This window comes from Podarcis erhardii, assembly GCF_964252035.2.
Source record: "Podarcis erhardii genome assembly, chromosome: 1".
Lineage (NCBI taxonomy): Eukaryota > Metazoa > Chordata > Lepidosauria > Squamata > Lacertidae > Podarcis > Podarcis erhardii.
The window spans coordinates 10,857,474-10,883,231 of NC_138497.1; the positions used below are offsets into that span (position 1 = coordinate 10,857,474).

The 25,758-nt window shown below is 44.7% G+C and overlaps 1 protein-coding gene across 6 annotated transcripts in view; it reads left to right on the top strand.

Annotated features, from left to right (window-relative positions):
- SYNE2 (spectrin repeat containing nuclear envelope protein 2) overlaps nucleotides 1-25,758 on the top strand; it is a 250,960-nt gene that overhangs the window by 119,741 nt on the left and 105,461 nt on the right. For all 6 annotated transcript variants that reach the window (XM_081857037.1, XM_081857038.1, XM_081857039.1 and 3 more), the window contains exons 51-60: nucleotides 3,147-3,315; nucleotides 5,910-6,065; nucleotides 8,433-8,573; nucleotides 10,120-10,305; nucleotides 11,922-12,059; nucleotides 14,003-14,188; nucleotides 14,592-14,717; nucleotides 17,350-17,532; nucleotides 19,309-19,440; nucleotides 22,528-22,710. In XM_081857037.1, the coding sequence (XP_081713163.1) occupies nucleotides 3,147-3,315; nucleotides 5,910-6,065; nucleotides 8,433-8,573; nucleotides 10,120-10,305; nucleotides 11,922-12,059; nucleotides 14,003-14,188; nucleotides 14,592-14,717; nucleotides 17,350-17,532; nucleotides 19,309-19,440; nucleotides 22,528-22,710 (1,600 nt within the window). The remainder of the gene's footprint in view (nucleotides 1-3,146; nucleotides 3,316-5,909; nucleotides 6,066-8,432; nucleotides 8,574-10,119; nucleotides 10,306-11,921; nucleotides 12,060-14,002; nucleotides 14,189-14,591; nucleotides 14,718-17,349; nucleotides 17,533-19,308; nucleotides 19,441-22,527; nucleotides 22,711-25,758) is intronic.

The following is a 25,758-nucleotide window of genomic DNA, read 5'->3' on the forward strand; positions in this document are numbered from 1 at the left end:
TTGCGGGGGTGCAATTAGTGCCAGCACCGTCTGTTAAGAGTTTGGGTGTAATCTTCGATACCTCCCTCTCTATGGAGGCGCAGATTGCAGCTATAACAAAGGCGGCATTTTTTCATCTCCGCCAAGCTACGCAGTTGGCTCCTTACCTCTCTCGCCCTGACCTAGCCACTGTGATCCACGCGACGGTCACCTCCAGACTGGATTATTGTAACTCGCTCTACATGGGGCTGCCCTTGAGACTGACCCAGAAACAACAGCGGGTGCAGAATGCCGCAGCGAGACTCCTTACGGGGTCTTCGCTTAGAGATCACATTCATCTGGTGCTATATCAGCTGCACTGGCTCCCGGTGGAGTACAGGATCAGGTTTAAGGTGCTGGTTTTAACCTTCAAAGCCCTATACGGCCTAGGGCCCTTGTACCTATGGGACCGCCTCTCCTGGTATGCCCCACAGAGGAACTTACGGTCTTCAAATAAAAACATCTTGAAGGTCCCAGGCCACAGAGAGGTTAGGCTGGCCTCAACCAGAGCCAGGGCTTTTTCGGCTGCGGCTCCAACCTGGTGGAACGCTCTGTCACAAGAGACAAGGGCCCTGCAGGACTTGACATCTTTCCACAGGGCCTGCAAGACAGAGCTGTTCCACCTGGCCTTTGGTCAGGGCGCAGCCTGACTCCCTCCTTTGGCAATCTTTACAAAACTTTAGTTTATGGTTGCCATCAATTTTGATTTTAATTAATTTTTATAATGTTTTTATAATGTTGCACTGTTTTAGTGTTGTTAGCCGCCCTGAGCCCGGCTTCGGCTGGGGAGGGCGGGATATAAATAAAATTTATTATTATTATTATTATGAACCGGGTTCGCTTCCCCGCTCCTCCACATGCAGCTGCTGGGTGACCTTGGGCTAGTCACACTTCCCTGAAGTCTCTCATCCTCACTCACCTCACAGAGTGTTTGTTGTGGGGGAGGAAGGGGAAAAAGGAGATTCTTAGCCGTTTTGCGACTCCTTAAAAGGTAAAGGTAAAGGGTCCTTAGGGTAGTGATAAAGCGGGATATCAAATCCAAACTCTTTTCTTCTTCTTCTTAACAAAAAATTCCTTCCAGTAGCACCTTAAAGACCAACTAAGTTAGTTCTAGGTATGAGCTTTCGTGTGCATGCACACTTCTTCAGATACACTGAAACAGAAGTCCCCAGACCCTTCTATATAGTGAGAAGGTGGGGAGGGGTATTACTCAGAAGGGTGGTGGGAGTGGGTGATTGGCAGATAGCTGTGATGAGCCTGTTGACGACTCTTAACAACTGCAATAGGTCTTACAGGAAAAAGCAAGGGGTGAGAAGGTGAAAAATGGCTTTGTCATGTATAATGAGATAAGAATCCAATGTCTTTGTTCAGACCAGGTCTCTCCATGGTTTTAAGTTTGGTAATAAGTTGCAATTCAGCAGCTTCTCTTTCCAGTCTATTTCTGAAATTCCTTTGTAATAGAACAGCTACTTTGAGATCTTGTATAGAATGTCCTGGGAGATTGAAGTGTTCTCCCACTGGTTTCTCTGTCTTGTGATTCCTGATGTCAGATTTATGTCCGTTTATCCTTTGGCATAAGGTTTGTCCTGTTTGTCCAATATAGAGAGCTGAAGGACACTGTTGGCATTTGATGGCATACACAATGTTAGACGATGAGCAATTAAATAGTCCCGAGATGGTATGTGTGATGTTGTTGGGGCCAGTAATGGTGTTATCTGGGTGTATGTGGCAGCAAAGTTGGCATCTGGGTTTATTGCAGTTTATTTGCTGCCACATACACCCATATTGGCAAAGGATTATGGGAGTTGTAGTCCGGCAACATCTACAGAGCCACAGGTTCCTTGGGCCTAGTTTAAAAGTGATAAATCTAACCAATTAATTACCGTATTTTTCGCTCCATAAGACGCACCTAGTTTTTAGAGGGGGAATGCAAGAAAAAAAATATTCTTTAAAGGGAGCACTAAGCAGAGCCTCTATGCATCCCAGGCTCTGCTCAGTGCTCCCTTTCACGAGCTGCGTGGTGAAGCGTGTGTGAGGCGCTTGCAGGCTTTTCCCTGAGGAGGGAGAAGGGCGGCCTGTCACTGACTCTTGCTGGCTTTTGCGGGAGGTGGGGGAAGGGACAGAGCATGGCTAAGCCAGAAGCTAGAACAGCGAGAGGGAGCGCAGCGATCCCTCTCGCTGTTCTGGCTTCTGGGATAGCTGCGCAGCCTCCATTTGCTCCATAAGATGCACATACATTTCCCCTTACTTAATGAAAAGACAGCGAAACTTGAGGTTGGTAAAACATCCACTTTCATGCTTTGTGGTTGCAACACAACTACAGGGTGGGGTCTTCATAGGTGGGGTGATGATAATTATTCCAGACTCCTTCCCTGAACCTTCAGTGTTAATTTTGAAATCAGTGAATGATCCATTAATATTTCTATTTCGATATGTCAGAGATACAATTTTATTCCTGGGGATAGAACTGATAATAAAGCACATGACATTGTATCAAGTAATGGCTTCTGGGATAGCTGCGCAGCCTCCATTTGCTCCATAAGATGCACATACATTTCCCCTTACTTTTTAGGAGGGAAAAAGCGAGTCTTATAGAGCGAAAAATACGGTACTCATTGCGTATTTATGTGCAGTAGCAGGTGGGTTGGTGCAGCATTACTCTCCTGGCTTCCCAAAACTGTGTCACTAAGAGGAAGGGTAAGGCCGCAGGGGGCTTGGCGTGGTGTGGACACGGTGGCAGGAGCATCAGATTGGCTCCTGCCGCCACAACCACACCATGCTGAGCTCCCCCACTGGTTTGCCTCTCCCTGCCTCCCAATAAATGACAGCAATGCATGACATGGAGAAGCTGGGAGATGACAAGGGCCCCACTCACACAACCCCATATTTACTTACTTGGGAGTAAGCCTCATTGAACTCGGTGGGACTTACTTCTAAGTAGACATCGTTTGGTAATAGTTTTAAAGATAGAGAAGCTTGGCCGTTTCCAGTGAGTGGAAATGAAAGCTGTGCTTGAGTTTAGGGCCTTTAGAAACCAGGTAATGGGCTCATATTAGGAGCCTGCTAGAACTCAGATTCTAGCTTCCCTGGACACCAACCCTTAATATTACGACTTGCAATTTTCTCAGGCTCTCCCAAAAGGTTCAAAAGCAAAAGAATGCTGTGCAGTCTGAAATTGAAGAGCGGGACAAGGTGAACGAGGAGATTGGCGCTTTGAAGGCCTCATTACGTGACACTGAATCTTTGCTCCACGAAACAGACTTAGAACCACTTAATGAAAAGACAGCGAAACTTGAGGTTGGTAAAACATCCACTTTCATGCTTTGTGGTTGCAACACAACTACAGGGTGGGGTCTTCATAGGTGGGGTGATGATAATTATTCCAGACTCCCTCCCTGAACCTTCAGTGTTAATTTTGAAATCAGTGAATGATCCATTAATATTTCTATTTCGATATGTCAGAGATACAATTTTATTCCTGGGGATAGAACTGATAATAAAGCATATGACATTGTATCAAGTAATAGCTATACCACACTTTCCGGAGGGTTTTCCCATCCCATTCCTTATAGCAAAAAAATCTTTTCTTTTCTTTTTTAGTGGGTTTGTTGTATAGGTGTGCTGTTTTAATTGTGAATTTGCCTGCAAAGTCTGGAAGCCCCCAAGTCACTCTTAACAATCTACACCAGTGGTTCTCAATTAGCTAATTACTGAGGACCCCCTATTTTTCCAAAGCCAAGCCACGGACCCCCTCATGGAACAAAATGTGGAACAAAATGTGGGGTAGCCCCTAATAAGCAAAGGATTTTAGGTATACTGAAAAACAGACTAGGGCTGAGTGATATCTGGTTTGCAACATCGTGATATATCAGCAGCTCAACATTGTGATATTCTGATATACTGCGATGTCTGAAATTGGAGATCAGGTGTGGGGATGAGGGAAGGAGCAGTCACAGAGATACGGTGGGTGGGGAGAGGAAGAGGAGTCACCTCCATAGCATGATTTGAAGGGGAGGGGATGGGGGGGTGCATCAAGCTGCCATCAGTGGGGCAGCCAGCACCCATTGTGGCTGCTGCTGCTTTCCTGTTAACTGAGAAAAGCTGCCATGGTGCCTTGAAGTGAGGACAATCAGCTGCCCAGTTCTCAGTCCATTATGCAATACAGTCATACCTCGGGATAAATGTGCTTCAAGTTAAGTATTTTCTGGTTGCGTTCCGAGGTGACCCAGAAGTAATGGAGCATTTTACTTCCAGGTTTTGCCACGCGCGCATGTGCAAACGGTCAAAATGACATCACGCGCATGCGCAGAAGCGGCAAAACGCGACCCGCAGATGCGCGGATGCAGGTTGCGTTCACTTCATGATCCAAACAGGGCTCCGGAACGGATCCCGTTCGCATCCCGAGGTACCACTGTACCAGCAGTGCCTCAAAATCGGCTGCCCTGCTTTCCTTGTTGCAAGGAGCAGTATATTGCTATGTATTGCTAGGTCAAAATCGTTATTGCAGTGTGATTTCAAAACCGATTTTGGCCAGTATGTTGAAAAAACGAACAGTGCTAAAACAGACCGCAAAATTTGTGATATTACCATGCAAAAATGACAAAAAATTAGTGGGGGGGAGGCAAAGGATGGGGCTGCTGACCCCCTGGGTGCATTCTGTGGACCTGCAGGGGTCCCCAGACCTCTAATTGGGAACCACTGATCTATACCAAACATTCAAAGCAGTATCAAACCACTTTAAGCAGCTGTGGCTTGCCCACAAAGAATCCTGGGAACTGTAGTCTTTTAAGGCTTCTGAGGGTTGTTAAGAGAGCCCTATTCCCATCACACAACTACAGTTACCAGGGTGGTTTAGCAACCCATCCCTTTTTCCCGGAGAACTCTGGGAACTGTAGATCTGTGATGGGAACAGGGATCTCCTAACTACTCTCAGCAAACAACAAACTACAGCCCCCATAATTCTTTGAGGGAAGCCATGACTCTTTAAAGTAATTTGATACTGCTTTAAATGTATAGCGGGAGTGTGGCCAAAGATAAGAGATAGAAGCTGCCTTTTATGCAGGCATAACTAGAGAGGCACTTGCATAAATCAACATCAATGCCCCATGCCACACAAAGGTTCACACACACTGCAAGCCAGCCTCTTTCATAGAAATATTCAGAGTCATCTTTTTTTGTAGGTTGTTAGGTGAACAAATGCCCTTACTTTCCACTTTCCTACTCTTACTGCACAATACGTTGATTCGAATCTCAAAGCTCAGTATTTAGGCGCCAGGGAAATGCCTTGGCCTTAGGAACAACACTGTAAATAAAACGTCCTAGAAATTTGGCTGAAAATTTGCTTCTTTTCACTTGTTTCTGCCATGTAGATCAGATTAAATTTCTGGACCACAAATAGTAGACAACTGTCAAGTTCCTTTTAGCTCATGAAACTGATACTCTTCATGCAGAACTGAGACTGGCTGTTTTTCTCCGATCTTTTCGTTAGAATGGACACAAGAGTTAAATATACCAGCTCTGTTGCTTTTTGTTGCATTTTATTATTTGGTAGGACTTCATTTGGTAAATATGTGGGGCTTTTTTAAAGGGTTTTCTTCCCACATGCAACAAAGCCAAGCTGCGAGGATTAATTGCAGATGTATTTTCTGTGCTCAATATAATATTTCATCTGTCAATATGCCTTGACAGGACAATGGAATGGTATCAGGTTTAATTTATTCTTGGGTGAATTGAAAAGCATCAACCGACTAAACAACGCGAGCATCTCTCAGGTTTAAATCGCTTGCCTGCCTAGTCAAAATGAGGCTTTGTACGGCACCCAAACTACCAGTCCTCTTCCTAACCACAGTGGGGACTCCCCTGCCTAACAATTGCTTCCTTCTCCCTCTTAGGAAATCCAGAGAGCCATTGACAGTCAGAAGCAAATTCTCCAGGAGATAATGGATAAGTTACGTATCAAATACTCTGAAATGTATACGATAGTTCCCGTCGAGATTGAAACTCATTTGGAAGACTGCAAGCAAACTTTGCAAGAGCTAGAGGAAAAGGTAAAAGCCACATTTATTTATTTTGATGCTCAGAACAGTTTAAATTGGATTTCCGGCTTATTTGCATGCATTTCTTGCTTGACATTTGGAAAGACCTGGGTGGCTTATGGTCTCTGGTTAAGGCATTGTTCTGATCTATAACTGTGTAGCTTCAACAATAAGAGCATAGAATATAGGAATAGCATTGGAGGCCGACTTATATGAAGTCAGATTATTGCTCCATCTAGCCCAGTGTTGTTTACACGGACTGGCAGTGGCCTTCCAGGGATTTAGGCAGAGGTCTCTTCCTGGAGAAGATAGGCATCAAACCGGGACCTTCTACATACCAAAGAGATAGCCTACCAGTAGGCTATACCACCTTTTAGTCTTCCCACATGTTTACAAACCCATTGGCTAATTTGTCAGGCAGATTCTAGTCAGCCAGCTTAGCTGCCTAGAATTGATGACAATTTAACTGGAGCTCAGGCTGTTCTTTAATCCCTAAAATGTGCACTGCATGTTTGGGTTTCAAAAAAAATGTGAATATGGATTATTAGTTGCCTTAAAAAGCTAATGCACCTGCGTTTTACTGCTTGGTAAAAAGATTAAGGACCGTGGAAAAGACCAATAATTTTAGTTGCATATGCATTCTATTTGCTGTTTAAAAATAAAATTTGCCAACTTCTTTTGATTTTGCATTTTTGCAATATAGTCCAGTAATTTGACCTTTCTAGTTAAGTTTAAGTAACAGGGAGTCATGAAACAGAGTTTTATAAAATTATGCATGGTGTGAGGAAGTGGCAAGAATGATTTCTCCTTCTCCTGTAATACTTGGACCCAGTGGGGTCATCAAGTGAAAATAAACAGTATGAGATTCAGGAAAGCAAAAGGGAGGCATTTCTTCGCACGATTCATAGGTAAACTATGGAATTGCTTGCACAAGAAATGTCAGTGGCAGCCACCAACTTTTTAAGGCTTTGAAAGGAGTGGCAAATTCATGGAGGAGCATGCTGCTAATCACAATTAACATATCTGTTGTATATATCTATTGCTGAAAGCAACCGCAACAGCATCCTATTGCCCTCTCATGCCCATCTTCCTGGCTTCCCAAGGGACGGGGGTGGCGCTGTGGTCTAAACCACTGAGCCTTTTGGGCTTGCCGATCAGATTTAGTCCTCCTGGCCACATTACCCGGCAAGCTGTCTGTGGACAAACGCCGGCTCCCTCGGCCTGAAGCGAGATGAGCGCTGTACCCCATAGTTGCCCTTGACTGGTCTTAACCGTCCAGGAGTCCTTTGCCTTTATCTTTTACCTTGCCAGGCTTCTCTTAGGAGGCTCCAGTTGGGAAACAGAATGCTGGACTTATATAGACTATTGTCCTAATCCAGCAGCCAGGTTCTCTTTACATTCCTAGAACCCTCAGCAGGATAATATGATTATGTATCTTCCCACCCAACCTCTATAAATTCATAAAATGGAAAGATGGCAGTTTTGTTCCACATACAGATAGATGTAGGAAGCATAGAAAGAAAAGAGACGACACAGAGGTTGCTTGGGACGTGGTTTGATGTATATAAGGTAAAGGGACCCCTGACCATTAGGTCCAGTCGTGGTCGACTCATCTCGCTTTATTGGCCAAGGGAGCCGGCGTGCAGCTTCCGGGTCATGTGGCCAGCATGACTAAGCTGCTTCTGGTGAACCAGAGCAGGGCATGGAAACGCCGTTTACCTTCCTGCCGGAGCGGTACCTACCGTATTTTTCGCCCTATAGGACGCACTTTTCCCCCTCCAAAAATGAAGGGGAAATGTGTGTGCGTCCTATGGGGCGAATGCAGGCTTTCGCTGAAGCCTGGAGAGCAAGAGGGGACCCCTCTCGCTCTCCAGGCTTTGCGCAGTGCCGGGCTCCCGCGCCTTGCGGAGAGTTGCCTGTTCTGGGGCTGCGCGCCGGGGGGGGGGAGAAATTTTCCCCCCTTTATTTCCCCCCCAAAAAACTAGGTGCGCCTTATGGGACGGTGTGTCCTATAGGGCGAAAAATACAGTATTTATCTACTTGCACTTTGATGTGCTTTCGAACTGCTAGGTTGGCAGGAGCAGGGATCGAGCAACGGGAGCTCACCCCATGGCGGGGATTTGAACCGCCAACCTTCAGATTGGCAAGTCCTAGGCTCTGTGGTTTAACCCACAGCTCCACCCGCGTCCCTTGATGTATATAGGATTGTTTAAAAAGATCCATCGGTGTTTTCCAGGTTATTGTGATATAAAGAAGGCAAGAAACCTGAACGTAATTTGAAAGGTCCTGTGTTAGTTTGCTCTTTGTGTTTCTCTTCTTCTCTCCCTTCCGTTGCAGGACTTTTCATTTTGTTTGTGTGTTGTTTTTAAACCGCTCTAGGTCACCACGGAATCCCTGAAGCTTTCTCCACACTACACGGCAGATAAAAAAATACAAGACATCAGCAAAGGCCTTCAAGCGGTTGAAAACATGCTGCAGCAGAAGAGCAAGAGCACTGCAAGAGCGAAAGAAATCCAGAAGGTATTAATGACTCAACAAGGGTGTTGCTTAGGTCTGTTTATTTAAGACATTTATATCCCACATTTACTCCACGGTGCCTACAGGGCTCCTCTTCCCATTTTATCCTCACGACAACCCTGGGAGGTAGGTTAGGCTGACAGAGAATGGCAAACCCAAGGTAACCCAGTGAACTTGATGGCTGAGTGAGGATCTGAACCCTGGTCTCCCAAGTCCTAGTCCAGGGGTCAGCAAACCTTTTCAGCAGGGGGCCAGTCCACTGTCCTTCAGACCTTGTGGGGGGGCCGGACTGTATTTTGAAGGGGGGAAAAGAACGAATTCCTATGCCCCACAAATAACCCAGAGATATATTTTAAATAAAAGCACACATTCTACTCATGTAAAACACCAGGCAGGCCCCATAAATAAGCCAGAGATGCATTTTAAATAAAAGGACACATTCTACTCATGTAAAAACACCAAGCAGGCCCCACAAATAACCCAGAGATGCATTTTAAATAAAAGGACACATTCCACTCATATAAAAGCACGCTGATTCCTGGACCGTCCATGGGCCGGATTTAGAAGGCGATTGGGCTGGATCCGGCCCCTGGGCCTTAGTTTGCCTACCCATGTCCTAGTCCAACACTCTGACTGTTAAACCCCCCTGGCTCTACCTGCTGGTTACCTCCCGTCCCTGTCTAATGCCTTCCCCAATCAGGTGCCCTCCAGATGATGTTAAGCTCAAAACCATATCAGTCCCAGCCAGCATGACTAGTGGTCAGGGGTGATGGGAGTTGTAGTCCAGCAACATCTGGGGAGCACCAGGTTGTAGAAGATGGCGTGATGTGTAGCAGACTTGCTCCTTCCCTTGGTCCCACCCTCCACAGTTGCATTGACCAGATTGGAATACACTGCTTCCGTTTTCTACTAACAACAGGTTGTTTCATCCAACCGTCGTGAGCTGTAAACTATGGTTTGTCTGAACTGGCCTGGATTGTAGACTGTGGCTTGATCTTGGGTTGTTCAGAAAACAACAGAGTTGAAGAAGTAACTACTGTTTGTCTCAGTTCGGGCGAAATGAGTAACTGTGGTTATCATTATTGATATTTATAAAATTTATATATGTTCATCCGAGGATCACAGGGCCGTGTACAGTATAACAACAACAAAAAATGCAAAAATGGATGCTTCCAACCACACCTCCTTGTGGCCAAACTGGTGGAATGGGAAGAGCACTGTAGTAGTTTTGAATCTTTTGATTTTTAAAATAAATTGCACCCCAAAATTCTGCTTGTTTTCCAATGTGTTTAAAAAAACAATAATTGAAAAATAAATCTGGATGCTAATTATTTCTGTCTTCTAATAATTCCAAGACCACTTTGTCTCGTTCTTCAATTCTAACTGAGCTTCATGGTCTGTTACTGCCATCTTCGCAATAATCACCTTTTGTTACTCCTGTTTACATTTGTCTCGTCCCTAACTGCTCTTTCAAGTGTCTCTAAACAGATCACAAACGGGAATAAAGCCCCTTCTGGTTAATGGATGTGCTGTTTTTTGCTACACGCAGAGAATCTGGGACATGCTGGACCTTTGGCATTACAAAATGAACGAACTGGATTCCGAGATTCAAGACCTCGTGGAGCAAGATCCTGGCCAGCAGGGTCAAGAGCTGATGGATCGTTGGATGATTCCGCTACAACGATACCAGCAAGTCTCTCAGCGGGCCGAGCGCAGAACTGCAGACTTGAACAGGGTAAGAGATGGCTGGAGACAGTGGAAAGGCAGACCCGGCTAATCAAATGTCCAACGTGGACAGCTCAGTCGGTTAGGCAGGGGACAGCAAACTTTTTCAGCAGGGGGCTGGTCCACTGGCCTCAGACCTTGTGGGGGGCTGCACTATATTTTGAAAAAAAATAATGAACGAATTCCTATGCCCCACAAATAACCCACAGATGCATTTAAAATAAAAGGACACATTCTACTACTGCTACTAATAATAATTTATTTATACCCTGCCCATCTGGCTGGGTTTCCACAGCCACTCTGGGCAGCTTCCAACAAAATATTAAAATACAATAGTGCGTCAAACATTAACAGCTTCCCTAAACAGGGCTGCCTTCAGATGTCTTCCAAAATTCATGTAAAAACACACTGATTCCCGGACCTTCCACAGGCCGGATTTAGAAGGCGATTGGGCTGAATCCGGCCCCCGAGCCTTAGTTTGCCTACCCATTAGAGCCATAGCTGTCAACGTTTCCCCTTTTTAAAGGGAAATTCCCTTATTCCGAATAGGATTTCCCTTTAAAAAAGGGGAAAGTTGACAGCTATGATTAGAGCATGCTGCTGATAATGCCAAGGTTGAAAGTTCGATCACTGTATGGTATAGCAATGCAGAGCTGGAAACATTTGACGGCACAAAGTTTCTGCAAAAGTAAAGTGGGGAAAACACATGTACCCAATGTTGCTAATGTTCCTTCTTCGTTGTATCCAAATTTTCTCCATATTGTTAATACACCCTCCCTCCCCATTGTTGTAAACAAAAATTGCCCTTTTCCCTTATGGGGTACCCAAGAGCCCATATAGAGTCCTTACATAGGTTCCCTGTTGGTAGGAGAAGATAACAGAGGCCAACCAGAGAATATTGAGAAGCAAAGCAGCTTGATCTTTATTGATCTGTTGCAACAGGGTGCTCCTCTCACCCACAGGAGAGGAGGAGGACCCAGAAAAATGGCGTGCAAGGCCTTATAAAGACTTTTGAAATTGCTACCCTGTAGATCAAGACCACCCCCAGAAACATCATACATACATCACAGAAAAGGGAGTCTAAAACAGAAATTTGAATGTTGTTTTTCTCCTGTCCTTGTTTATCTCCTATCTGGCAGGTTACTTGACTGGATTGCCTGGGTAGCCTGGCCAGTCTTTTGTAATGATAAATACTTAGTTCCTGGGCCAGGACACAGGCTCACACCCTATTCATATCTTAAATGTGCCCTTAAGACAGGATTTGTGAGGAAAGTGGCAATGGGGAGGTTTCCCACTTTGACCTTGCCGAGAAAACATTTGCTCAGTTTAGGAATCAAAATGGTTCCAGGTTGGCCTTCCTGTGCTGATCTATGTATTTGCTTGGTTGCTACACTTATGAACATTACCATATATCTAAGACCATAAAATTCCTATCACACCATGTCCCCCCAGCTCTCATATTCTAAACCAGGAATGGAAACCTATTGTCAAAAGGCTGTTTTCCGCATAGGTGTCATGAGCAGCTGCATTGCTTATTGAAATTGCTTTGCAGCAGCTTTTAGAAATCTCAGGGCTTCGTTCGTTCAGCCTAGTATAAAAATGATAATGCAGCGTTTTATGCTAAAGGCTACCAGCAAGATGGAAGAATGTGAAGAACTCCTGAAGAGCACCCAGGTTTGGCTTGAAAACACCAACCGTCTGCTAACAGAGGAAGCTAAAAGTGACTCTGCAAAAGCTTTGAACAAGCATGCCGATGCACTCCAGGTAAATGAATAATCAACCTGGCTTAGTTGCGAAGCCCAGATGGGAAAGTCTTGCATGGGGCGCAAGTTGGTTGTGAATTCAGTGCTGCTCACACTTGCAGGCTTTGTATAGCCTCCCTATGACATTGTCCAAACCAAAATGCTATTCCATATTCCCCCTCACCATCATTTAATCTAGATTTACAGTTTCCACAGAAAATCTATCAAGGCACAAACAGTAACTCTGGATTAAGTCAGGGTGCAGGTGAGGAAAATAGGATGGCCTTTTGATAAGTACAATGTATAATGTTGTGGATGTGCAAAAAGGTACCGAGTGGTACCTCGGTTTAAGAACAGTCCAGTTTAAGAATGATTTGGTTTACAAACTCCGCAAAACCAGAAATAGTGTCTTGGTTTGAGAACTTTACCTTGATCTAAGAACGGAATCCGAATGGTGGAAGGGCCCTGGTGGCGGGAGGCCTCATTAGGGAAAGCGTGTCTCGGTTTAAGAACGATTTTGGCTTAAGAATGGACTTCCAGAACGGATCAAGTTCATAAACCGAGGTACCACTGTATAATGAGTTGGGGGGGGGAATGTTTTAAAAGATATTTGTTAAAACCCCTGAAGCTTTTCTTTTAAGCATAACAGATGTAAATATACCCAGGGCTCATAAATCTCTTTATGTATGCTACTACAGCAACACAAATGGTGTATGGTCAGAGCTAGAGGGAAGAAACAGCACCAACAAAGGAAGAATAGCAGACAAAGTTAATAGAATATATGGAAATGGCAAGACTGACAAATGGAATAAGAGATCAGGATAAAAAATTATTTGAGGAAGTTTGGAAATATTTTATGGAATATTGAGACATGTTGTAAACATATTAGGAAGTTAACACTAATAGAATAAATTCGGCAGTAAGAAAAAATATTGAGATATGAAGATGAGGATATATACATATATATATATATATATATATACACACACACACACACACATACACACACACACACACACACACATATCTATACACACACACACACATATCTATACACACACACACACATATCTATACACACACACACACACATATATATATACACACACACATACACATACATATATACACACACACATATACACACACACACACACACACACATATATATATATATATATATATATATATATATATATATATGAAATTAGAAAATGCAGTGGAAAAGAAAGTCATAAAATGCACCATGGAGGGAGGGGAGTCGATATCAACCTGTGTGTTTCTTTTATTCGAAATATTGTTTCAAGTGTAAAATAAAATTGAAAAAAATAGAGAAGTACAGTGTTGTGCGGACTGTTCACACAATTTGCATCCACAAAGCGACACCAAGTCCACGATAAATTGCTGTGAGGAAGTGTCCTCAGCCTTAAAATATATGCCTCCTACTCATGTTTGATCTGAAAACGCACAGGGTGGGGCTGATTTTCGTAGGAGGCCATTCCTGGGGAGAGAAGCGATAACGTACCATGGTCCCCATTAAAACTGGGATCTTCCTGCAGTCCGTATTTTAATCTTAATGCCAGTTGATTAATGCCCATTGATGCTGCATACATCTGCAGGATTCAGGAATTATGAGGTTACAGTCATACCTTGAGTTACAGACGCTTCACGTTGCGTTTTTTCAGGTTATGGACCGCCGAAACCCGGAAGTACCGGAACGGGTTACTTCTGGGTTTCGGTGGTTGTGCATGCACAAAAGTGCTAAATTGCGCTTTGCGCATGCGCCGAATTGCAACGTGCGCAGATGCGGGTTGCCAACATGCATCCGGCACGGATCACGTTCGCAACCTGAGTGTCCACTGTATTTTTCTTGAACATTAAAGTGCATTTTCATGTATGTTAATCTTTCTTCCCCCTCCTCCTTTCTCGGGTCAAAACTTTGTTCTCTCCCCCTCCCCTTCCTAGATGGCATTTGAAGATTCTGAGCAAAAGCAAAGCATTCTCAGTGCAATTTATCCGGAGTTGGAGGAGTTCTCCTCTTTAATTGAAACTGGCTGCACGGTGCAGAGGCTGAACAAAGTAAACGAGCAAGTTAAAGCCTTGCAACAGAAGATATTGGAGATTCTTCCCCACATCCAGCACTTAGCCGATGTAAGTGTGGGCCTCTCTTGAGAGAGAGTGGATTCTTTTTGGTTTTGCAGGATATAGATGTACTTGGTGACAATGCTTTAGTTATTTTCTTGAAGCACTATTACTCCTCTTCCATCTTTCCCTTTCCTTCCTTTTTCCTTTTTAACAAACGTGGCCGTCGGGGTCTTGGGTATGTTTGTGCCTTTTGCAAGAGAACCAGGATTGTTGAATCAAGACTGTAGTTCATTATTCGATGAAGGCTGTACTAGGAAAACAGGTGTCACCTGGAATGATGCTCATGGGATGTGCAGCTTTTTAAAGATGAATAAAAGGGACCTCTCGGAACCTGCACTTGCAAGGTTTGGCTTTTAATAGTCTTTGGCGGACAATCCCACAAATGATGTGAATGTTTCTCAAAATGTAGGAGGTGGAAGCTATTGAATCTGAAGTGAAAAAAATGGAGAAGGATGTTGACAAAATTAAGACTATCTTGTCCCCTTCAGAAGACACACTTGATCTTTCTCCTAAGGAGCATCTTAAACATGGCCAGGTGAGTTAGCTCATAAAAGTGGCTATTAATCAATATCGGAAAATGTTAAGCTGCTTTCTACATATCAGCTTAGATTATCAGTGTATCCAGACTGGTAATGCCTCCTTTTTCTGACATCAGATCACCTGGGTGAGTGGCAGTGGGTCTTTCCAATCACCTGGTTACCTGGTCCTTCAGATCAGACATAGGGAACCTCCAATCTCAAAGAGGCCTGCTAAGGTTCCTAATTTGGCCCACAAGGCCATTTGCCCCAACCCATGCCCAGCTACTGCACACCTGGCATCATAAGTGAAGTCATATGTGGAGCAGGTAAGAACACAGCTGCAAAGGAGCCATCAGGAGCTGAAATTGTGCTCTTGGCATTCCTTTGCAAGTGGGACTCACTGATGGCACCCATCAATGGATTGGCACTGACACTGAGCCTCTCTGGGATTATAATAATAATAATAATTTATTATTTGTACCCCGCCCATCTGGCTGGGTTTCCCCAGCCACTCTGGGCGGCTTCCACAAAGACCAAAAATACACGAAGATGTCACACATTAAAAACTTCCCTAAACAGGGCTGCCTTAAGATGTCTTCTGAATGTCAGGTAGTTGTTTATCTCTTTGACATCTGATGGGAGGGCGTTCCACAGGGCGGGTGCCACTACCGAGAAGACCCTCTGTCTGGTTCCCTGTCGCTTTGCTTCTTGCAATGAGGGAACCGCCAGAAGGCCCTCAGTGCTGGACCTCAGCGTCCGGGCACAACAATGGGGGTGGAGACGCTCCTTCAGGTATACTGGGCCGAGGCCATTTAGGGCTTTAAAGGTCAACACCAACACTTTGAATTGTGCTCGGAAAGTACTGGGAGCCAATGTAGGTCTTTCAAGACTGGTGTTATGTGGTCTCGGCGGCCGTTCCCAGTCACCAGTCTAGCTGCCATATTCTGGATTAGTTGTAGTTTCCGGATCACCTTCAAAGGTAGCCCCACATAGAGCGCATTGCAGTAGTCCAAGCGAGAGATAACTAGAGCATGCACCACTCTGGCGAGACAGTCCGCGGGCAGATAGGGTCTCAGCCTGCATACCAGATGGAGCTGGTAGACAGCTGCCCTGGACACAGAATCGACCTGCGCCTCCATGGACAGCTGTGAGTCCAAAATGACTCCCAGGCTACGCACCTGGTCCTTCAGGGGCACAGTTACCCCCTTCAGGACCAGGGAGTCCTCCACACCAGCCTGTCCCCGTCCCCCCAAAACAGTACAGTGGTGCCCCGCAAGATGAATGCCTTGCAAGATGAAAAACTCGCTAGACGAAAGGGTTTTCCGTTTTTCGAGGTGCTTCGCAAGACGAATTTCCCTATGGGCTTGCTTTGCAAGACGAAAACGTCTTGCGAGTTTGCTTCCTTTTTCTTAAAGCCGTTAATACTCGGCGAATCCGCGCTCCGCAAAACGAAAAAATCGCAAGACGAAGCAACTCGCGGAACGAATTAATTTCGTCTTGCGAGGCACCACTGTACTTCTGTCTTGTCAGGATTCAACCTCAATCCATTAGCCGCCATCCATCCTCCAACCGCCTCCAGGCACCCACACAGGACCTTCACCACCTTCACTGGTTCTGATTTGAAAGAGAGGTAGAGCTGGGTATCATCTGCATATTGATGGACACCCAGTCCAAACCCCCTGATAATCTCTCCCAGCGGCTTCATGTAGATGTTAAAAAGCATGGGGGGAGGGGACAGAACCCTGAGGGTCGGCTGCACTAAGGGGTTTCCTATTGGGAAATCCATAAGGGCTTGCTTTCCACGCTGAAAGCCAACCCCTCTGAAGACATGCATTCAATGCCAACCAACAATTCACCTTCAGAGGGGCTCAGTTCAAGCTCTGCTTTGTCTATGTTTTCCTCTATAGACAGCTTTGCCGCTTTCGATTAGCTGAAGTTGTCGCCTGATGCCATAATGATGCCAGGTGATTAAGAGGTGGGCGATTGACCAGGATCCAACCCATTGACTGGAAAATGTTCCTGACCCCTGCTTCAGAAGCAGCTGGGTTCAGTCCCTGCCATTTCCAGTTACAGTGGTGCCCCACAAGACGAATGCCTCGCAAGACGGAAAACCCGCTAGACGAAAGGGTTTTCCGTTTTGGAGGTGCTTCGCAAAACGAATTTCCTATGGGCTTGCTTCGCAAGACGAAAATGTCTTGCGAGTTCCTGTGGGTTTTTTTTCCTCCCCCCCCCCCGTTTTCTAAGCCGCTAAGCCGCTTATCTGCTTATCCGCTAAGCCGCTAAAAGCCCCTAATAGCTCTAATAGCGCTAATCCGCTAAGCCGTCAATGGGCTTGCTTCGCAAGACGAAAAAACCGCTAGACGAAGAGACTTGCGGAACGGATTAATTTCGTCCTGCGAGGCACCACTGTATAGAGAGATGCTAAGGATTGGATCAGGGAAACTGCCGCATGCACGGTTCCTCCCATGTATTTTGAAAACTCAAGTTAACCCTCTTTTTTAAATAATTAGTATGTGTTCCTCTTTAATAATATTTCCCGAGATCATGTCTGTGAAATGTGCTGATCATCCTGAGCGTTATTTTATACTTTCTCCCCCAACCCATTCAAACTTCATCCAGTTGCACTGATCCTGCACCTTACCTTTTCAGGTTATAATGGCCCATATCAGCCCCATGCAGAAGGCAATTGCTGAAATCCAGTCCTATAAAGAGAGTCTGAGGTTACCAGGCATGAGGATGCAACCCCTCTCTGTGTTCCAAAGAACAAAGAAACTTCTGAAAGAGCTGAAGACCTTAGAAAGAATTACCAAGGAGCAAAACGCACTGCTCGAGGTAAAAGCAAATACGACGTAGGTGCCGGAGTGACGGAAAACATCCTGTCGTGTTTAATAATAATAATAATAATAATAATAATAATAATAATAATAATAATATTTATACCCCGCCCATCTGGCTGGGCTTCCCCAGCCATTCTGGGCGGCTTCCAACAAAATATTAAAATACAGTAATGCATCAAACATTAAAAGCTTCCCTAAACAGGGCTGCCTTCAGATGTCTTCTAAAAGTCTGGTAGTTGTTCTTCTCTTTGACATCTTTGTGACTGGACAAGAATGTGACAGTCGGCGAACAAAGCACCTGTCCGGCAGGTCTTCTGCATCTGCTTTAGTTGATTATTTAACCCAAGGCACAAAACTTTGGAAATGCCTGGATTTTTAAAAGTTAACTTCACAGTCGTGTGCATTTCAGTTTCCACAATTGTCTTCAAAACGCATCGTGTTTCCCCATTCAGAAACACAGAAACCTCTCCTAAGCAGTGCAGTTCAGATATGAATCATGGCTGCACATCACACATTCTACATCACAGATCCACATCTGGACAGTCTACTTGCTGCTGCTGCTGCTGCTTTCTTTATTGCTTCAACAATGATTTCCCTCTGCCTGTTTTGAATACTTCATCTGTAGTACCATCAACATTAGGGCTACCATACGTCCTGATTTCCCCGGACATTACAGGGATTTCAAAGGTGGAATTTCTGAAAGGGGGCACTTTGTTCTGGATCTTAGAGAAGTCAATCGAAAATCACTTTTTTGGCGTTTTTGTAAAAGAACCACTTTGGGGTCTTCCTAAAAAAATGCTCAACAACTGTTTTGGGGTGTCCTGGTTTTTACTTTCTGAAAAATTGCAACCCTGTATTCCCTAATGCAGCGAATGAAATATTGTCCTTCATAATTCTTTTTTTAAATTTTTTAAAAACTTTTATTGATAAATGCAATACTTAACAAACACAAACCAGAACACTAAACACACTTATTATACATAGATACATATACCTCTCAGCTTAGATTACAAAAAAAGAAAACAAACATACAAACTAAACATACAGACATAAATTTTGACTTCACTCCACCTATATGTAGCTTCCTTTGTTTATTTTCTTCTTTTCGCTGCGTTATCAATATTACTTTTGACTATCTCATCTTATACCCATTTCTTCTTAATTTTTTACTCTATAAGTTTCATTCATTGCATATTGATATATTAATACCAGAACAATGTTTTTGGATGTATTCCTTCACGCAAGTCCACTCCTCTATCAGTTTTTCATCCGATTGGCGTCTTACCACTGCTGTAAGTCTTGCTGATTCTATATATTCACAAAATCTTATTTGCCATTCTCTTATTGAGGGAGTTTTTTTTTCTCCCTTCCAATTTTTTGCTATAATCATTCTGGCTGCAGCGGTTGCATATAATAAATCTTTTTTCCTAGCAGCAGGAATGTCAGTCGATATAATTCCCAAGAGGTATGCCTCTGGGTTTTTTCCCCCGTAATTCTATGAGCAAATGCAATTGCCTCTGCAGACGCTTAACTGTGAAGTGCTTCCATCACTCAGCGTAGACAATCCTTGGGCTGAATGGTGGCCTGACCTGTTACAAAGCAACTCCACCTCTTTTCTCTGTTTTACTTTCCTTAATGTGTTGACTCGTCCTTTGTGAGCTGGACATGGGTGCAGTCTGTGCAGTGTGGGTGTTCGATGGTTTATTAGGTTACGGGGCCATGTGTTCCACTGCCCACTTTGAAACAGCTAATAGTAATTACTGTTTTACAGCCCATTGTGAAAGAGCTGGAAGAGAGTGAGCAAGAAATAGACTCTCTGAAGCAGTTCCAGTTCCTGAGGAGTGGCTTGGATGAATTGGCTACAGAAATCCCATGGCCTGCTCAGACTGCCTCCTACCCAGAGGTGAGGTTTGCATCCCTCCCTCCCTCCATCTGTGCTGGATGCCTGCTGAGCTCTGAACTTAACTGCAGTGTCTAAAACTCCCATCAGCCTCAGTCAGCATGGCTGGTTGCCAGGGATGATGGGAGTTGTAGTCCCAATGATAACAGGTTGCCTACCCTTTCATCATTCCTCCTCTGGTGTGTTCCAGTGTGTTCACTGGCTCTTTCCAGAGTCCTTCCCTCCCTGCTTCTCCATCTGCCACGTAAATTAACTGGAACCACCCAGAGTGCTAATTGTTTTTACATTTCTCCAGCCTGCCAGAAGCTAATTGCATTTCAGACTCAAAACTGTAAACAATGGGAAGGGGCGGTTCCAGAAAGAGGTGAAAATTTCCTAATTGGAAATTTTCCAACTGGAGGAGTCAGCTGCAGAAAAGATGATGCAGAGATAAATAGAAAACATGGCCGAATTGTATACTCTTTTCTTTTCTTTTTTAAAAAGCAGACAAATGAAACAGCCGTTCTCTTTTGAAGCTTAGGAGACTGGAATAGATTTTGGATCCAAAACTTATTAGCAGCTGCTAAAATAACAACATGTGTGTGCGTTGAAACAGATGAATGTGTTAAACTGAAATCTTGTTAAGGCTTTGGGAGGACTGGAAAAGGACGAAACAGTTTCATTGAAAATGGACTTAAGGTTATAATATAGCCTTATGAGGCTTTGCCCTCGGGTGGGAAAAAATATTGCGCCCGGGAAAGAGAAAATGGGAGTCAATAGACACTCAAGGATTAGTTTCGGAGAAAAAGCTTTATTTCTACTATCCATGAATTGGTAGAAGGAGCAAGTGTGATAGATTCACAAACAAGCACGGGTTCACAGTCATTTGCACAGAGCATATATTCCCCTTCCAGTTCCCTCCCCTTTCTCCTCCTTCTCCGAAGTCCTGCCCCATGTTGAGTTCCCCTGAGCATGAACAGAAAGCTCCTATCTTTGGGACTATTGTGGACTCTTGGCACCCTTCCCAGGAAAGGGGAATGAGAGCGGCTCAGCATGTCCAAAGATGTTGCAACTGAATGAGATAAAAGTCAGTTCTCAGGCTTGAGTATTCTTGGCAATGACAGCCTATTTACTAGCCTTTTGAAGCCTTCTTGTACTGATAAAAGAATAACATTTTTCCTATGCATCTTGTGAGAAAAGCAGAGAAGAGCAGAGAAAAGCTGTTTTGGATTTTTTAGAAGACAAAAGGAATTTTGGACAGTTTTGAGGCCTGGTTGGGAGGGGTGACTTCGGGCCTAGGTGGGGTCACCTGTCCTCACCTCCTTCAATAATACTAGTTAAAAGTATGAGAAAGCAGTTTCCTCGGAATTCACTTGGACTTAGTTTAGTACAGCCATACCTTGGGTTGAATGTGCTTCAAGCTGAGCACTTTCAGATTGTGCTCCGAGGCAACCCAGAAGTAACGGAGCGCGTTAGTTCCAGGTTTCGCCGCTCACGCATGCGCAGACGCTCAAAATGATGTCACGCGCATGCACGGAAGCGGCAAGACGTGACTCGCGCACGTGCAGACGCACAGTCGCATCTTACGTTCCATTCAGGATGCAAACAGGGCTCCAGAACGGATCCCGTTCGCATCCCAAGGTATTCTGGTACACATTGTATAGCATATACTAATATTAATATACCCATTCTCAGAATGTGGATCCTAATGTAGCCATAATGTCACCACACACAGAGAAAGAGAAGCAACAAACAGGCTTAGGGAGAAATCAGAAGTTCTCAGAAACACAACACATTTTTAGGGAGGTAACAAGGGTCCAGAATGATGATTGACTCTTGGCAGAGTTGAGGGAGGGAGCTAAAATTGAGTATATAAGGGAGAAACAGAATGGAATGTTCAGAAAGAGGTTCTGGGTTGGTGGGAGGAGCACTCCATGCTTCAGCTTTTTGTTGTAGATCCCAGAATTTTTTGGATTTTGATTCAGACAGAAAACAAACAAAACAGTTTTACAATTTAGTTTCTTCAGATGTATGGATATTACATTAGCAAGCATTGGGCTCGCTGCACTCTGAGCTCAACACAGCAGGATCCCATTCTGCAAGGGCACAGCAGCAGGAGAAGTGCTGGTCAGCTGGGGAATGCCCTGTGCCCAAAGCCCTTCTGCCCATGCAGTGCCAGCTTTAATAAGCCTGTAGCAGCCATTTGGAATAATATCAGGTGGTGGGGTGGCACACTCTTCTTTCTCCTGTGAGCAGCCGAAGGGGAGCTGTTAAGGAAGAAATGGGGACTCAAATGGATTAGCTGGATAGAGGGGAACACGAGAGTATACTATATAGGTGGAAAAGCAAGGAAATGACTAGGCCATGCAACTATGCTAACACCTTTCGGCTCTCCAAATTACAGCAACATTAGTAGCAGTGTCACATTTCACACCTACTGCAATGTATATACTAGTCTAAAGCCCTAATTAAATTGCATAATTGCCTGGTGGTTAGGATGATTCCTTCCTACATACAAATAATCTGTTCGGTGAAGACACAGGAACAGAGAAGCAGAGACAGGGAAGGATGCCTGCTTGCATTTTCTTGGGGTGTTTTCCGGCTTCTTGTGTAAAAACTACACAGACCCCTTAATTCCTGGTTTTGTGCCACTTGGAATAGGAGGGAAATGTTGTTGTTTTTTTTTAAAAAAAAACCTTCTGAACTTTCAGGAAGTGCTAGTGTATTATAGTTGACCTATCTAGATTAGTGACTGAGCCTGTCAAAGGAAGAACTCCTGAGCATTCACCCTCCAGGAATTCTGCTCCCACAAACCTCACATGTCCATTTGCCACCCAGAGTGGTGCTCTGTACTGAAGCTCCACATTGCATGGCAAGCCATGGCCAGTCGAAGACACATCCAGAAGGCTCTTGTTTTCATGCTGAGGCCTTTGCTCTGGTTTTCAGCAGCAATGGGGCGCTACTTCCATGTAAGACAGAGAGCCGGTGGGAACCGCGGAGATCAGGCTCCAGTAAGATGCTATAAACTATTTGCTGTTTCCTTCTGTTTTCGCGCTTCCCCTCCCTGCCCTCATGAAAAAAAAGTCACATCTGAGCATCGTTGTTCCTTAGGGCGAGGAGATGGAAGACATAAAGCAGCGGATCTCCCTCCTTTGCCAGAGGAAGGAGGACATTCTCACAAGGATGAAGAATTCCTTGGTGGAGCTACACCAGAGGCCAGAGCAGCCTGAACTAGAAGAGGATATTTTGGAATCCCCAGATCTGGAAGAACATGGAGCTGGTGCTGATTGGCAGGTAAGTGTGGTGGTTAAGAGCGGTAGACTTGTAATCTGGTGAACTGGGTTCGCGTCCCTGCTCCTCCACATGAGCTGCTAGGTGACCTTGGGCCAGTCACACTTCACTGAAGTCTCTCAGCCTCACTCACCTCACAGAGTGTTTGTTGTGGGGGAGGAAGGGAAAGGAGATTGTTAGACGCTTTGAGACTCCTTTGCGTAGTGATAAAGTGGGATATCAAATCCAAACTCTTCTTCTTCAAGCGGTTTTGTAGGAGTATGTTCAGAGAAATGAGGAAGCCCTTCTAGATACTGGTTATTTTAGGCCGGATCCGCTTCTTACCAGAGTTTCAGGTCCATTTGCCACACAAAATGGCGTCTTTGTTTTGTGTATATACCCAGCTCCATTGTAGCTTGTATTAAGGGTCATTAGTTTGTACGTTTCTCCTGCCTCAGTTCCACATCATTAGATGGAAGATGTTGGGGAAGTGTATGATGCAGGGAACTGGGGAAGAACCAAACATAAACATGGAGATAGATCTGGTGGTAAGGATGTAGGAAGGCTGCTGGATCTGGCCAATGGTACATCCAGTCCACCATCTTGTTCTCAAATTAGTCAACCAGGTGCCTCTTCTGGGAAGCCTGTAAACAAGGCATGGGTGCTAGTCTCACTTGTATTACCATATTTTTCGCTCTATAGGACGCACCGGACCATAGGAGGGGGAGAACAGGGAAAATTTTTTCCCCTTGTTCTCCCCCTCTAAAACAAGGTGCGTTCAAGGTGCATTCACCCGAGCGTGTGGGGCTGGCAGAGGGGGGAAGCGCTGCTTCCCCCCACCGCCAGCCTCAAAGATCCCTGAAGCCTTTGGAGCGCAGCGCCCCGCTGCCCTGCAGAGGCTTTGCGCGCAGCCATCCCCAAGCTAGAAGAGCGAGACAGAGCCCTCCGTCTCGCTGTTCTGGCTTGGGAACAGCCTTGCTAGCCTCTGCAGGAGAGCGGGGTGAAGGCACCCCGCTGCCCAGGAGAGGCTTTGCGTGCAGCCGTCCCCAAGCTAGAACAGCGAGACGGAGCCCTCCGCAGCGCTCCGTCTCCCTGTTCTGCCTTTGGGCTTAGCAGCGCAGCCTGCATTTGCTCTATAGGACGCACACACATTTCCCCTTAATTTTTGGAGGGGAAAAAGTGCGTCCTATAGAGCGAAAAATACGGTATATCCCAGCAAATGGTATTTGGAGGCATCCTTGAGGTGGAACGGAGCCATCATTCTTAATCATGTGGGTTATACAGTCGTACCTCGGAAGTCGAACGGACTTCCAAAACGTTCAGAAACCAAAGTGTGGCTTCTGATTCGCTGCAGGAAGCTCCTGCAGCCAATCGGAAACCCCATCAGACGTTTGCCTTCCAAAAATAGTTTGCAAACCAGAATGCTCACTTCCGGGTTTGTGGTGTTCGGGAGCCAAAACTTTCGACAACTAAGCTGTTTGAAAACCAAGGTACACCTGTAGTTCCAGTCTTCAATATTGTGGAAATTTGCTGCTGGGCTTTCTGTTTCTATTTTTCAGTTGTTTCCATGCTACTGAGAAAAGGTATCAGTAGTTTTATATGTTGCAACTGTGAACTCAGAAAGGAAACAAAATGCTTGTTGCTTACAGATACAGTGGTGCCTCGCAAGACGAAATTAATCCGTTCCGTGAGGCTCTTCGTATAGCAGTTTTTTCGTCTTGCGAAGCAAGCCCATTGACAGCTTAGCGGATTAGCGCTATTAGCGGTTTAGCGGCTTTTAGCGGATCAGCTAGCGGGTATTCCGTCTTGCGAGGCGTTCGTCTTGCGGGGCACCACTGTACATCAGATAAACAAACTCTTTAAGATGGATAAACAAATTGAATTTGCAGAACAAAAATCCCAATTCACAAGGGATTTATTTGATACAGTAAAGTAAAAGTATTATCAAAAATGTACAACCTGCTTCTGTAGAGTGGGATACAAAAGAGGAATTTGTGAAATCAAGTATGACTGAATGGGGACAGGATGTGGGTCGTAATGTTGATTATGAGCTTTGGGAGAATTTATGGATGGTAAATATGAATTTTATGGTGTGTTACACATTAAAGCAAAATACGATGAAAATGGCCCACTGGTGGTATTTAACACCTGCCAAACTAGTGAAAATGTTTTTAAAAAGAGAAAAGGTAAATGTTGAAAATGCAGTGAAGCAGAGGGATCCTTTTTCCACATGTGGTCCTGTAAAGTAATCAGGGAATTCTGGGAGTAATTTACAATGAATTAGAAAAAGATATTCAGATAAAGGACGCGGGTGGCGCTGTGGGTTAAACCACAGAGCCTAGGACTTGCTGATCAGAAGGTCGACAGTTTGAATCCCCGCGACGGGGTGAGCTCCCGTTGCTCGGTCCCTGCTCCTGCCCACCTAACAGTTTGAAAGTACGTCAAAGTGCAAGTAGATAAATAGGTACCGCTCCGGCGGGAAGGTAAACGGCGTTTCCATGTGCTGCTCTGGTTCGCCAGAAGCAGCTTAGTCATGCTGGCCACATGACCCGGAAGCTGTACGCCGGCTCCCTTGGCCAATAAAGCGAGATGAGCGCTGCAACCCGAGTCGGTCACGACTGGACCTAACGATCAGGGGTCCCTTTACCTTTACCTTTATTCAGATAAACCTTCCCAAAAAAGCCCAAGGCATTCCTTTGGGGAATGGTAACAACAGAGCTCCCTACAAAACAAAACAAAAAATTATTATATGCCACCACTGCGGCTAGAATCTTATTGGCACAAAGGTGGAGAACGAGAACCAAGGAAGAGTAGCAGTTTAAAATGCTTGAATATGCTGAATTGGCAGGCATAACGAACAGGGAAAGAGAAAAGGACAATAAAGAATATAAGGAGGATTGGAAAATGTTTTTTTAATATTTTAAGAACCAGTATGAACAAGTAAATAACCTAGCAGGTCTTGAGTAAAAGCAGCAGAATTAGGAGCTAGTAGAATTTAACAGCAGAAGAAATTTGAAGATTAAAAATTTGGAATACCAGATTTAATAGAAAAATAAAGAAACCAGGAAAAGG